This window comes from Tamandua tetradactyla, chromosome 2 (genome assembly GCF_023851605.1).
Source record: "Tamandua tetradactyla isolate mTamTet1 chromosome 2, mTamTet1.pri, whole genome shotgun sequence".
Taxonomy (NCBI): domain Eukaryota; kingdom Metazoa; phylum Chordata; class Mammalia; order Pilosa; family Myrmecophagidae; genus Tamandua; species Tamandua tetradactyla.
In genome coordinates this window covers 202825679-202839723 of record NC_135328.1, presented here as the reverse complement: position 1 = coordinate 202839723, position 14045 = coordinate 202825679, and the positions used below count along the sequence as shown (strand labels likewise).

General features: G+C 46.2%; 1 protein-coding gene and 1 long non-coding RNA gene across 9 annotated transcripts in view; one reads left to right on the top strand and one right to left on the bottom strand.

The window, feature by feature from the left end:
* TCEA3 (transcription elongation factor A3) overlaps positions 1-14045 on the bottom strand; it is a 44106-nt gene that overhangs the window by 4283 nt on the left and 25778 nt on the right. For all 4 annotated transcript variants that reach the window (XM_077150851.1, XM_077150848.1, XM_077150849.1 and 1 more), the window contains 4 exons: positions 10591-10754; positions 10372-10427; positions 7330-7485; positions 1506-1652 (listed from right to left, as the gene is read on the bottom strand). In XM_077150851.1, the coding sequence (XP_077006966.1) occupies positions 1506-1652; positions 7330-7485; positions 10372-10427; positions 10591-10754 (523 nt within the window). The remainder of the gene's footprint in view (positions 1-1505; positions 1653-7329; positions 7486-10371; positions 10428-10590; positions 10755-14045) is intronic.
* The window catches only part of LOC143674756 (uncharacterized), a 24037-nt gene extending 9992 nt beyond the window's left edge, over positions 1-14045 (top strand). The window contains exons 3-6 of one of the 5 annotated variants that reach the window (XR_013171201.1): positions 31-209; positions 2905-5477; positions 6844-6952; positions 11795-14045. This is a non-coding gene — a long non-coding RNA (uncharacterized LOC143674756). Of the gene's footprint in view, positions 1-30; positions 5478-6843; positions 9196-11791 lie in introns of those variants that run through there. The other 4 variants (XR_013171198.1, XR_013171202.1, XR_013171200.1 and 1 more) reach the window with 4 other exon arrangements.

Below are 14045 nucleotides of genomic sequence, written 5' to 3'. Positions count from 1 at the left end.
GATCCTTCTAAATTGGTCTGTCTTTTCTAGCCTCAAGACTCATCTCCTACAGGAAGTATTCCCTGACGCACCCCTGGACACACCCTGTTGGACATGCCTCACTGATCAGAAATTGAGTAAGCTGGAAACACTCTCAGAGATCATCTAGTTCATCTTCCTGACTTTACAGATGAAAGAACTGAGGCCCCAAGAGGAAAAGGGACTTGAAGGTCAATGAAACAGTTTAATGTTATGTTTTCTAGTTTCTCCTTCCCTCAACCACGTCATAAGCCCTTCAGGTGCAGGAACTGGGTCTCCAACAGCAAGCCCTTGGCCTTCCCAGATTTGGCATTGGCGTTCTCTGGTTCTCTACAGCTGGCTGTGGATGGCCATGAATGTAGCAAGTTGTCACTTTGCTGACACACAGTTATGAGTGCTGTGGGCTGAGAAGCTGTGGTGTGGGAGGGAGCCCCCCACCCCAGCTAATGAGTGAGTCCAGTGATCTGCTAGGAGGACAAAACTCAGCACGGCCTTGGAGAGCAGTGACAGCTGAGAAAGGATAACAGTGGGGTTTCTCTGTGGGAGAGAAATTTTGCTAATAGGCAGTTTACTTCTAGGGAGGTGATACACAGGAAGCATTTGACTGCCTATGGAGATGTGCTTGGGAAAGTGCAGGAACCTGCACAAACCTCCCTGGATTCCTAAGTCTGGGACTTTTTTGAGGGACCCCTCCTGGGTGGCAAGGCTGAACTATTTTACTGCTGCAGCCACAGAGCACCACAGGCAAGATGCTCTTGGCAAATCTTGCTTGCCAAATGGAAGGAGGAATGAATAGAGTTCTAAGATGACTAAACACCTGCTAGAATCCAAGAATATTGGTACACCAAGGGTATAACATGCACAACCCAGAAAAAGAAGGCAGTTCTCTGGTTTTAAGTCTTTTAGCAAAGGGGCTTCCATAGCCTCCTTCTGCAGCTCCCCATGCCAGGGCAGTGATCTTCACCCTTAGGGTTCAGGGTTAAATCCTAAGGATTTATTTACCAAGTGGTCTCTGTTACTGGAAAAGTCTGGATCTGAGAGTCCAAAGGCTTGCCACTGAGCAGTCATGTCACCTTAGGCAAAGCTGCAAAGCCTGTCTTGTCTGGGCCTCAGTATCCTGAGTGTAATATGAGGGAACTGGACTTCATATCTCTAAGTTCCCTTCCAACCATCTGTGACTCTGCAGAAGCTCTATGCCCTGTGGGTCCAGTTATTCTTGTTCTCACTTTAGGGGAGGCTGAAACATACTGGCCAAATCTCACAGATACATATCTGGGTGGTTCTGCAGTCATGAGAATGGTTTCTAGAAGCCACAGTTGCATCATGTTGGTATATCAAGGCTTGCCCTCCTGTGTGCAGTCTGGAGAGTTTTAGCCATTTCTCTCCTCTGGCTTTACCCTAAGCTTGTCTCTAATTCTCTACCTCTGTGCTCCTGTGGCTTTTATGACAGGTCTTCTCCACCCTGGGCCCCACCCGCACCCACACACCTGGTTGTAAGTGCAGTTCTTTTTCTTGCACTTGCTGCATTGGAAGAGGTCAGTGGTGGTGCCGCCTGTCTTGGCCATCTGGTGCTCACGGATGGCCTCCTGGGTCATGGCGTTCCTCAACTCCCTCAACTCATCACTGGCCATTTCCTGGAGAGAAACAAGTCCATCCACAGGCTCCATCCCACAGTGAACAGAAGAGGAGGAAACATGCTGGAGTACAGGGAGCTGAAGGGACCCCTAGATTCTTGGCCCTGCCCTAGCTGGGAAAAAGCTGAACCCACAAAGTCCCCATATTGCCCCTGGCTGGAAGGTCCAACCTGGGATCTGTGGCTGATCCAAAAACAGTAGGGCCTGCACAGGAGCAGCAGGTAAAGAGCATCTGCCCCAGGATCTTGTGCACATTTCCTTGGCCCTGGTGGCTCATCTTGCCTGCCATGAACCTTCCTGCTTGAGCTAACTCAACCACTGGCCACCTCATCTGTGCTGTCCCCCTTCACCTTCCAGTCTGGATTTGAGTCAGTGTCTGTTTCATCTGTGACCACTGCCCAACCATTCTACCTAGAGGGACACTTGGTCTCAATTATTCATGACTTGCTGCTGCTAGCTTCATCCCAACAGGACCCTAAAGCTCCTGGCCTCACACAACTACTCCCCTGTGAACATATCACAGAATATCCTCTTTATAAGTTCTTACAGAACAGGATCTCCTGTTTCCTGTCTGCTCACTACAGACACTAAGTGTCTGCATTATCCAGGCCTTTCTATCTCTGTCCATTTCCAAGGCCATTTAACTCCCCTTAAACCTCTCCCAAAGGAAAGCAGAGAGGGAGGCACTCAAACTAGAAAGCAACTCTTGGAAAGGTTTGGTTTAGGGGGAAGGAGGATGGCTGAAGTTAACGTTAAAATAAGGATGTGGTACTGACTGAAAATTGTAATCACTGCTGTCTATCCTGACATCTTAAACCATGGAGAACAGAGTTGGCATAACTGGTCAAATGATTTTAGTGTGCTGATCACTGCATCAGAACCACTTGGGCTTCTTGATAAAATACAGATTCCTATGACTCTGAACCTCTAAGGGCAGGGCCTAGGAATATACAGTTTTATACTGCCCCCAAGTTATTCTGGAGCACACTAATGTTTAAGTCCTAATATCTTTAATTCAAGTGCTAGATCGTAACTGGTGGCAGAAGTATAAAGAAAAACAAGTCGACCCAGGGCCATATAAGTAAAAGGCAGTTTAGTTTAATTTGAGGGGATTTTTTTTTTCTAGAGCACAATGCATTCATTCATTCAAAATTTATTGGATGCCAATTTATTGAATGCCTCTGGCTTTGGGGGGGGGGGGGGTGGTGGTGAGAGGAAAGCCCTGATTTGTATTATTTGCCCATTTCCACAGCATAAATACTCCCACCAAGGCCAACTTCAAGCTACTAAATGTGAAGTGACTGAATGCAGGTTTGGGACAAGATGCATGTAACAGCTCTCTTAAGCTGGTATGAGCCAACTCCAGCACATCACTGCCCTTAAACCCAAAGAGTTCAGATAGAAGATTTGGTTCCTGTGTCCAGGGAATGCTCATCTGGCAGGGCAGTCAAGCATTTACACAAGATTGCAAGAGAGTATATGAAATATTAAACCAAAGATATACAAAGTGCAGGGGAAAGTTAACTGCTTGAGGGAAGGGGTGGGTCATAAAAGTGACCTCTTAACTAGTACTGAAAGCTACACAGGAGTTGCCAAGGGGAGAGCATGTTCCAGACAAACAATAGAGTCCAAAGATCAGAGAACTAAATAAATAAACAAATAAATAAATAAGAGGACAATAATGGCATGTTTAGGGAATAGTATTGGGGTGGGTTCAAAGTGAGGATGTGGGAGGCTGGAGGTCAGATTAATGTGAAGGGAGGATCTTGTGTGCCAGATAGGAACCAGAGAACTGCAATGTCTATCCACCCACTCACTCATCCATTTACTTATCTCTGCTCTGACTCATTTAGAATGAGGAAGCATCAAAGAACATAGAGTAAATTCAGTGATATAAAAAATAAGGTAAAAAATGAGAGAAATAGGGCAGGAGATGATACTGAACCTCCAAGTTATATATACTGATAGAGAAGGGCCCCAAACATGAATTCAATCAATATTTGGTGAGCATTTATGATGTGCACTGTTCTTTCTTGATGGGTAAACAGACAAAATCCCACTCCTCATGGAGTAGACAGTCTTTTATGTTCACCCAACAGGTCTATCGGTTATCTCAGAATCTACTTCATTCTCTGGTATGCCTGGGTGAGGGAAGAAAAGAGGAGGAGGAAGAATGAAGGCGTCAAATGGACAAGGACAGAGATATAAAAAGGGAGTCAGAAAGACCCTGGGATGCAGAGAGATGTCCCTCCACATCTATCTCTGCTTCCCCATCTGAGCCACAGCACAGTGGCAGCCCAACCCCAGGATGTTATTTTTCTTATTGGGGCAAAAACTGTCCTGTATTTCTTATAGCACCTTCCTGCCGGGGACAAAATATAAGGTCCTAGGAAGCTTGCCCAGAGAGTCCTTGTGGAGTCTGGGCTTGTTCCCCTCAGTCTGGTCAGCATCTTGAGCGTGGGTTGATCACCTATTTCTCCTGCCCTGTTCTAGTGAGTGGACCTTGGATGGAGCCAGACTTTATCCACATGTCTGGCTTGGTTGTCTGCCTTGCTGGGACTTCCAGGGCCTTTCTTTGTCCTGCTGCAGATGCTCAGCTCTGCTCCAGCCTCCAGCTTGCAGGGACTTTTGGGGGTTGGCTCAAATCTGTATCTACACCTTCCTCTTGGTTCTCTTGGGTTTGATTTCTCAACCCATCTCTGGAATTGACTGTAAGACAGTCTGTTGATATCATCGCTGACATCATACCATGCAAAGAGAAGCAGAGGGACCCCAGAGACATAAAATGAGGGACAAAGAGAAGGAAACGTAGCCGGGGTTTCCATAAAAGTCACACCTTCACCTTGCAGGGAAGGAGAATATGCCCTAAAGCCAGGTGGTAACTGGTAATTCTCAGCACGATGCTATTTGCTTTAAAAAATCAGATATTTTGAATTAAACAGAAAGATAACCCTGGTCTACCTATACAAAGTTTCCCATTTTATCTGTAAGTCAGGGCTCTGTTGCTTTAGTATTTAAGGAACGCAGTGAATCCTTTCCTCGGAAAAGTTTACATACACATACAACGTATCTTATACACATGTATCACACACTACACATCCCAAACCCCACACATTATATACCACACATACCCCACACATATACTATAAACCACATACACAGTATAGTACACATACTCATATCATATACACAACACACTACATATACAGACACTAAATACACATATCACAAACACAGCACACTCATACATGGTGGTGGCTTGGAGTAAAGTACCCCAGAAAAACATGGCCTTAATCTTAATCCGTTCTCATGGGTGAAACCCATTGTAAATAGGAATTTCTGATGAGGGTACTTCAGTTGAAGTGTAGCCCAACTGAGTCAGGATGGGTTTTAATTTTATTAGTGGAAGCTTCATAGAGAAGGCTACTGTGGTAGTTTGGAGCTGTTATGTACCCCAGAAAAGGCCAGGTTCTTTTAATCAATTCCTCTGGGTGTGGACCTATTGTGGGTGAGAACTTTTGGTTAGGTTATTTCAGTTGAGATGTGACCCAGCTCATTCAAGGTTTATCTTAATCCCTTTATTGGAGTCCTTTATGAGAAGATAAAGGACACAAAAAAAGCCAAGAGAACTCAGAAACACACAGAGAGCTTAGACAGAAAAGCCCTGGAGATGCTAAGAGAGGGCCCACAGAAGCTCAGAGAGGAGGCTACTGGAACCGAAGCTGAAAGCAACAAAACTCAGGAGTGAAGGACCAGCAGGTACCAGCCACGTGCTTTAACGTCTGACAGAGGAACCCCAGATGCCAGCAGCCTTTCTTCAAGAAGGTATCGTCCTGTTGATGCCTTTCATTTCATTTTCATGTCCTTAGAACTGTAAATTTGTAAACTAATAAATCCCCATTGTAAAAGCCAACCCACTTCTGGTATATTGCACTCTGGCAGCTTTAGCAAATCCAAACAGCCACAGAGAGATAAGTCAAGGGAAGCAGCCAGAAGATGGAAATCACCAGAACTCAGAAGTGAAAGGAAATACCACCATGAGCATTGCCATGTGATGAAAACCAAGAACCAAGGATCACTGGCAGCCAGCCCCAGAATGCCACAATCTTTAGGGAAAGCATTGCTTTGTTGGCCCCTCAACTTTGGACTTCTCCTAGCCTCAAACTGTGAGCCGATAAATTCCCATTGCATAGGGATTTTAGTGCCTAGGAAACTAAAACATGTACCAAACTCAATTATAACACCTATCGCGCGCACACTCCACATCACATACACTACATGCAGATGTCCCACACATGTACAAACCACACAAACTCCATGTACCAACCATACATATGCATACCACACATGCACACACACAGACTATATATCATATACATACTATGCACACATATGCATCACACACACCACACTTACTCATAGGGGCACACTTTTGCTAACAGTTTCAGAGGATTCCAAGACACTGGTGGTCCACCCACAAATGCCAGGTCCCTCAGGCATTTTCACTCCCCCTCTCTGAGCCACTTCAATTCTCCAAGCTCCCCTCTATCTCTGGATGTGGAGGGAATTCCCTGTTAGCTCTGGCAATAAAGAGCCACCCATACCTGAGGGCATGCAAAAGGTCTCTCCAGAAGCAGGCTCTGAAATAAGCAGATCTGGCTTGTTTCATAACTTATTAATTGTATGTGGCCTCAGTTCTTTATCCATAAAATGGGGAAAATATTTCCTCTTTCACAGTGCTGAGATGAGAATTACAGGAAACGGTTGGCAATTGAGTCTGTTCTATAATAATTGTAACTAATATTTATAGAGAACCCCCCCATACACGGGGAAGGCTTTACATGTATCAGCTCATTTAATCCTTCATGAGATACCTATTACTATTATCCCCATTTTACAGATGGGAAAACTGAGACACAAAGAAGTTAAGTAACTTGTCCAAGATCGTAGCTAGTAAGTGGCAGAGGCAAGTGTTAACCTCAGGCAGTTAGCACAGCGCCCAAGCTTCTAACCACTGAACTATATTGCCTCAAACAGGTTCATTCCCTTTTCCTTCCAACATAAGGCACTCATTGATCCCCCAAGCCTGGTTAGTCCTTCCCTCTTGTGAATTTCCACTGGGACTCTAACATGGTGCTTACCACCTCTGTATTCTACTTATTTGTAAACATGCCTGTCTCCCCAACCCCAGCTGTGCCCATGAAGACAGAAACTCCTATCCTGGCTGGGGCCCAGACCTGGGTCTGGGGATACTGGATTGAACAAGACAGATGAGAAGACAGATAATAAGGCAGTGAAAGGTGCGTGCTCTGGGACCAGATATCTTCCTCTTGGCTTCAACATTTTCTAGCTGTGTGCATGAACAAATCAATTAACCCCTCTACGTCTCAGTGCCCTATCTGTAAAATGGGGATAACACAGGTATCTACTGCAGGAAGTTGTCTACCCAGAAGATAAAATTGGTGAATGCACTTAAAGCTCCTAGTGCAGTCAAGATTGCAATTAGCTGGGCTCACTGATGGTCCCGAAGCCCTGAGGGGCAGCTTCAGTGAGGGAGGCTGAGATGGTTCTAACTGAAAAAGCCCTCTGGCTCATCGCCACTGACTGGCAAGCCATTGCCTCTCAGGCTTGGCAAAGCTGGAGGGACCTGGCCTCCCACTCTCCAGGGGACCCTCACCTCTGCCGTCATCTTGGCAATGAGCCTCAGCGAGATGGCTCCACTGAGCACGTTCCGCCTCAGGCCCGGGTTCCTGGGGTCCTTGAGGTTGCTGATCCGGCTGCGCACGCGGTTCCGGTACTTCATGTCCGTGCTCTTGAGCTCCTGATAGATATGTGCCACGGTCAAGGGCCAGCCAGTCACTCAGCGAGGGACAGAGGAGGGTGGGGAAACCACCCCCATGCCCGAGGAGTTCCCAGGACTGCCTCTTCCCCTCCTTGGACTTTGACAGGGGATGGGCACCTTTGTGACCTCTAACTCCATATGGGGATCTCACTCGAGAACTCGGGGTCAGCCATGTGTCAAGGACACGGAATGGCCTCAGGGGTGTGATCGGGTCCTGGCAAAGACTGTGGTGTCAGGGCATCCTGGGTTTGTGTGAGCCTTTTGCTGGCTGTGTGATGTCAGGTGAATTACATGACCTCTCTGTGCCTCAGTTTCCTTATTCATAAAATAATTTTAGAAATAGGAAACATCTCTTCCACAGGGCTGTTATGAAGATTCGATGAGTTAAGCCAATAACGCACTAGCATAGTGTCTGGGACATATTAAGTGCCCCACATGTGGGGGCTGTTAAGATGATGACAATGACAAAGAGACCTCCAGCCCAGAAGAGCCCCTGGAGTTTAAGTCCAGCTGTCAGTCATCTGTCTGTTCTGGGGGAAAGTTAAAGGAGGAAATACTCTTTTCCTGATACCTCAATTGTCCTCATGTTTAAGGTTCTAAGAAGTATTGCAATAAAGCAGTCAGTTGAACTTTGTTTGTAGACATAACCCCCTTCTCTATTTTTCCCTGAATACCTATTGGAATCCCATGGGGCCCATTTTCTGAATTTCTCATCAGAATTGCTTCTCCATTAATAGATGAGGAAGCCAAGGCTTAGAAAGAGTGCCGGCCTTGGTCAAGGTCACAGGGTAAATTCCCAGCAGAGACAGGGCTGGAAGCCAGATCCCTTCCCCAGCAGGAAGCCATCCCTGGTCACCAACCACAGTGAGTTCTCTGTCCTGATGCTGCATCCCAGACAAACCTCCCCTGCCCCCAGGCAGGCTTCTGTGCCTCCTACCCCCTTCTCCATCCTTTAGGGGAGCTCAGGGGACACAGCTTCCTTTTCGTGGTCTACTGAGCCAAGCAGAATCAGGAAGATAATGCTGTTGCTGGGAAAAAAACATATAAAAAAAAAGACTGTAGGAAATGTGGAAAAATGGAAACAGCTGACTTGCTAGATATGGTGGGATGGAATGTGGTATTATTTCTTTTTATTGTTAGTTGTTTTAATGTTATTTGTGTATTGAAAATGTGAAAAATATGTCTCAATGCATCTGAAAGCCGAAACATTTGTTTAAATATCTGCAGGATTCCTGGAAGTGTCCATATCTGCTCAATATATGGGGACAGTGGGGCTGGCAATACTTTCATAGCCTCCTGCCATCTTCTCAGTTTCCCCAGACCACAGGGGAGGACCAGGTGGGGAGTGGTCCTGGATGGTGACCAACCCCAGGGAGGAGCCTATGCATGCACCACAGCTGCCATGTTAGAACAGGTTCACTCCAAAGAGGACAGATCTTTCTTAGGACACAGCATTCAAGCTCCCAAACTTATCCTCTTCCTGACCTCCTACCATCCAAGAAGGAGGGCTGGAGGCAGCTTTAATTTCCTTTCCTTCAGAGGAGTGGCTTTCAGTGGAGGAAGAGAATGAAGAGAAAGGGTAGGGGGTGAAACCATGTATGGGATCATCCACCTTTAGTTCCAGGTTGGGCTTGAAGGTGGAAGGGACTACCTGCTCAGAGGGACTATTGGTCCTGAGAAAACAAAGAGGAAGCTCTTGTTAGCCCAGGTACCTTGGGCTCTGTGTTCCTGAATTAAGAGGAAGTTATATAAATGTACTTGTTGAGGGGTCAGAGGCTCAAGACACGTTGGTTAATACTCAAATGATGGTAAGGAAAAACTACCAAAAAATGTGTTGGAGGATATGAGTGTGGGCCTCAGGCAGGAGAAAGAAGCTAGTCTATCCTCTGCAGAGTGGCTCTTCCCCCTCCCACCTCTTTTACCTGGAGCTCCCTAGGTAGAGAGTAAGAGGCCCCAAACAGATAGCTCTCACCTTGGTGACACTTAGCTTCCTCTTCCCTTGATATTCTGTCCCCTTCCCTCTAAGCCTCTTTACCTTTGACATGCAAAGCTTTGTCTCTAGTAAAAGAAATTCCATGCATTCATTCAGCGGGGCACAATGACGAGGGATCATACTTAGCAATGGGCCCATATCACACTAGTATTTGCCTCCTTTGTCAACAAAAGGCCCCTTCAAAGTGGAAGGTGGGGAGCAGGGCTTGTAAGAAAGAGTTCAGGACAGAATTAAAAGACCAAGGTTTTCAGTCCACCTCTGGTAGTTCCTGAGCCTCAGTTTCTTCATCTGTAAAATGGGAACAGCCCCTGGCTCAGAGAGATTGCTCTGTGGATTACAGAAATTGCCCAACACAGTGTCTGGTACATAACAGGGACTCGAAATGGGAGCTATTAACATCAGAAGATGGAAAAGGGTGAAAGGCTGAGCATCAAAAATGCCTTCTCTGTCTACTCTGATCCAAAAAGTAGTGGCTTGATTAACCAAGGCATGTTCTGAGATGACCTGTGCAGCCCAGAAGATAAGCCCTCGGGCATCACACTTTCTGGGTACACATCCCAGCTCTGCCACTACTCTTGTCTGTATGACATTGTTGAGTGGCTTATCCTTTCTGAGTGTCGGTCACTTCTTCTAAATGGGATTAATCATGACCCTACCTTGTAGGGTTATTCTCAGCATTGAACGAAGCACTGAACACAAAGTTTACAAGAGGCCAGTGGGTGCAAAACTTAAATGTGAGCAATTAAGAGCTCTGGTTCAGAGGTTCTGACGGCTGTCCCCAGAGCCCTTTTCCTCCTCCCTCACTGTCTTGGGTCCCATGTACTGAGAAGAACTGTCTCTGGACTGTCCAGACACCCACAGCCCTGGCACAGCATGAGGATATGATCTTCGATTTCTGATGCCATCTTGTCACAATTGACTCCATAGTCCTTGTAATCATCTAAAAGAGAGTTAAAATATGCAAACATCAGCTAGACATGACCTTTACAGTGAGCCTCCCAGTATCGGGGACTACAACATCCCCACACCACTCCCAGGTGCCTGGCCTGCCCTCCAGCAGCCCTGTCCCCCACCCCACCCACCCCAGGCCCAGCCCCTCTCACCATCTGCCTTCAGGGCTGCTGACAGCATCTCCACACACTTGTCCCGGACAGAGTCCCCTGTGAGATAGCAGGGGGCCAGGAGGCAAACAGAGGGGGTGAATGTGGGGGTCGAGGGGCTGGTGGGTGTTTTGGGGGTCTCCGCTTTTGATTTGCTGCTGTTTGATCTGTGGATGACAATCAGTAACAGATATTTTGATATATTCAGTGAATAAAGCAAGCGTTTATTGAGTCCTATTCCAGACATTTGTTAATCCTCTTAACAGCCCTCTGAGGTAGGCACTATTTTAGGTGCTCAGCATAGATTGTCTCACTGAATTCTCATTACAACCCCATGAGGTCAGTACTATTCTTAGCCCCACTTCAGAGATGCATTTTAAAGTGCAGTTTAGAGGTGCATTTAAAGATGCATTTTAAATAACTTGCATCAGGCCACACATTGGAAACCAGTTAGAACCCAAGCAGTCTAACTCATGTAAGGTACCCAGGCTCCTAACTAACCTACTGGGCTCCACCGGTTACAGAACAGTTAACAACACCAGTACTATAATTTATTGTGCACTGTGCTAGCTGCTTTCTAAGCACATACCTACATGCACCCTCTCATTTAACCATTCATTCACTCATTCAGTACCTAAGTATTAAGCACTTATTCTCCAGGCACTGTGCTAAGAACAAAGGGTAAAGCAGACAAGTCGGGAAACAATCATAGTCTAGAGAACAGCGACTACCAACCACCATTTCCAAGAACTGTTTTTACCACATCCCAGGAACTGTGCCAAGCACTTAACCAACACTTTCAAGTTTAATCCTAATACAGCAGTCCTAGGAGGTAGATATCCTTATCATCTCCATTTACAGATGATGGAACAAACCTGGAGAGTTGAAATAACTTATCTGAAGTTATGGCCCCAAGATTCTGAATCCAGGTATGCCTGATTCCAAGGCCTGAGTTCCTACCCCCTGTGATATACTGCCTAACAACGATCCTATTTTGGTTGTGATTTAAAAAACAACAACAACATAAATATATATGTATAAATGCATAGAAGATTAGAAGGATAATCATGTTACTAGCGATTATCTTTCTGAGGTGGGATTACCGGTGATTTTGTTTCTTCTTTTGCTTACATATAGTTCCTAAACCTTCTATGAAGATTGTGTCTCATTTCTGTAATAAATACTTTTGTTTTTGTGTTTTTAGCAGTTGGCAATCACTGAGTGGTTGTGCTGTCTTGGTGGCTTAGTTGGCTTCCTGTCTACTGTTCTTCAAGGGCCTGCCAGCGGAGCAGACAGACAGAAACACCAGGAGAACCAGAACCCAGGATGATAAGTCCCTGACAGCTCTGAATGAATTGCTCGGAATCACCGAGTCAAGGCGAGCAAAGAACCTCCAAAAGCAGGGAGGACGAGAGGTTATTTTGATTGACGCTGGCCCAAAAGAGCAGTCGCAGTTTGTTTATCTATTTGGACCTGCCTCCTTCCAGGAAGGATTTATGGTGGATTAGGAGGATACATAAAACCTAGCAAGGTGGAAATCAAAGAAGGCTTGAGAACGTAAAACGGAACCAAGAATTTGGCTAAACACCGCACATCATAAAACAATCCATCCCTGTGTCTGACAAAAAGGCTTGTTTGAACTACGGCGTGTCCCTGTGATTGGACTCTATTCAGTCATTCAAAACAACACAAGAAGAAGCTCATGATGCCTGTCAAGTGACAAAGAAGCAGATGACCAAACACTATGGACATTTTGATCTCAATTTTCTTAAAGTCTGCATAAATAAATGCATAGAGAAAAGAGAATATGCCCCAGATGTAAATCGAAACGACACCTTGGAACCGGAATAAGGGAGTATTGTGACTTTCTATGTTACATACTTATAGAGTATTTGCATTTTTCACAAGCGTGCTTTATTTTTTCATGCCTTATTTTTGTAGGCAGAAAAAAGAAAAACTCTAAAAACGAATATATCATAAAAATGTATACTCTGATATACATGAAAGGGGTGAGATGCAAATTTGGCTCTTAGCTTTCCAGAAGCCATAAAGTAAAACAATCCAAGGCTCAGACTCCAACCACAGTTGGTCCTTAGTGAAGAGGATGCAGGGCGATGCAATGCCAGGCAGCATCCTGTGGGGGCCCAGGGACCAGAATCACAGTGCTGGGCCTTATTGCATGGCTTAGAAAGGGTCAACAGTGCCACTTGTTTTAAGAAATTCCGCAAAGGTCAGGAGTCAGAGCTGTTCACTCAGAGGAAGGATGGAGAAATGCATCCCTGGCAGAAATTCATGGAAGCCTGCACGTCTATGGTTTGCATACACTATGTTGAGGAACTCAGCTCAGCTGGAGGATGAGGAAAGAGGAGCTGGTGACAGGAGAGGGAGTTGGAGACAAAGGATTTGGCCAAACTTTGGGGCTTTAAGAAGGATGATGATAACAAAAGCCACCACTTTACCTCATGTTTGCTATTTATTCCTCTGGCTAAACCCTGCCAGTCAGGCATTACTGGCCCTGCTTTACAGAACGGAGCCTCCGGAAGTGAAGTGACTCGGAGCTGGTTGTATGGCTCCTTCCCTTTCAGCACCGTTTTTGCACTCTGCACTGCAAGTGGGGGTGGGGCTGGGACTATGGGTGGGGGGTTGGCAGTCAGGAAGTCCCTGGGGTGGATCCCAGGGCTGCTTATCACGCGCACTTTGGCTACGGGTGTGCTTCCATCGAGGGAGAAGACTATGCTGGGCTTCTGGCAAAGCCCTTTCAGATTCAAGGAGTTGTTTCTAGAAGTGAGACTCAATAGGTGGCCCAGGGCTTCCCAGGGTTAAAAACCTGGTGTAACAGGTGACTCTCGTCCAACATCCCCACTGAGTTCCTCAGTCTGGACTCTGCGGGTGACCCCCAACCCTTGCTGTTTGGCCTGACCTTAGATCCCCCCTGTCACAAGGGACACCCTTGGACTGCTGGGATTTGTGTGTTCTCTGGAGCCCTGAGGTTCTTCACAGGTGTCTCGTTGCTGCCACAGGGACAGGGAGAAGGAACCATGCCCTGCCCTTATCAGGTTTACATTTTGGAATCCTAAACATTTCGTTCAAAGGGATTCTCTAACTTTTTTTTTTTTAAGGCAGTTTGAAACATACCATTCTAGATTAATTTGCTCTGGATTCTATCCAACCCTGTCAGACAACTGGGTGGCCTGGCAGTAGGGCAGGGAGGAATGGAAGCTGAAACCCAAATGAATCTGGCCTGGAGTCAGATTTCAGAAGGAGGGAGGGTGTGGGGGAGAGAACGCAAAGGAGGACATAAACTCTACAGTTCCAAGGGCTGCTCACAATCGAAATAAAACTTTCCCACACCCAACTCTGGTCTTATCTGCTTGACCTCATCAGCTCTGAATCTGATCTGCCGGCCCCCTCTCAACCCCTCCTGATCCATTTGCCACGCAGCAGCCAGAGGGAACTTT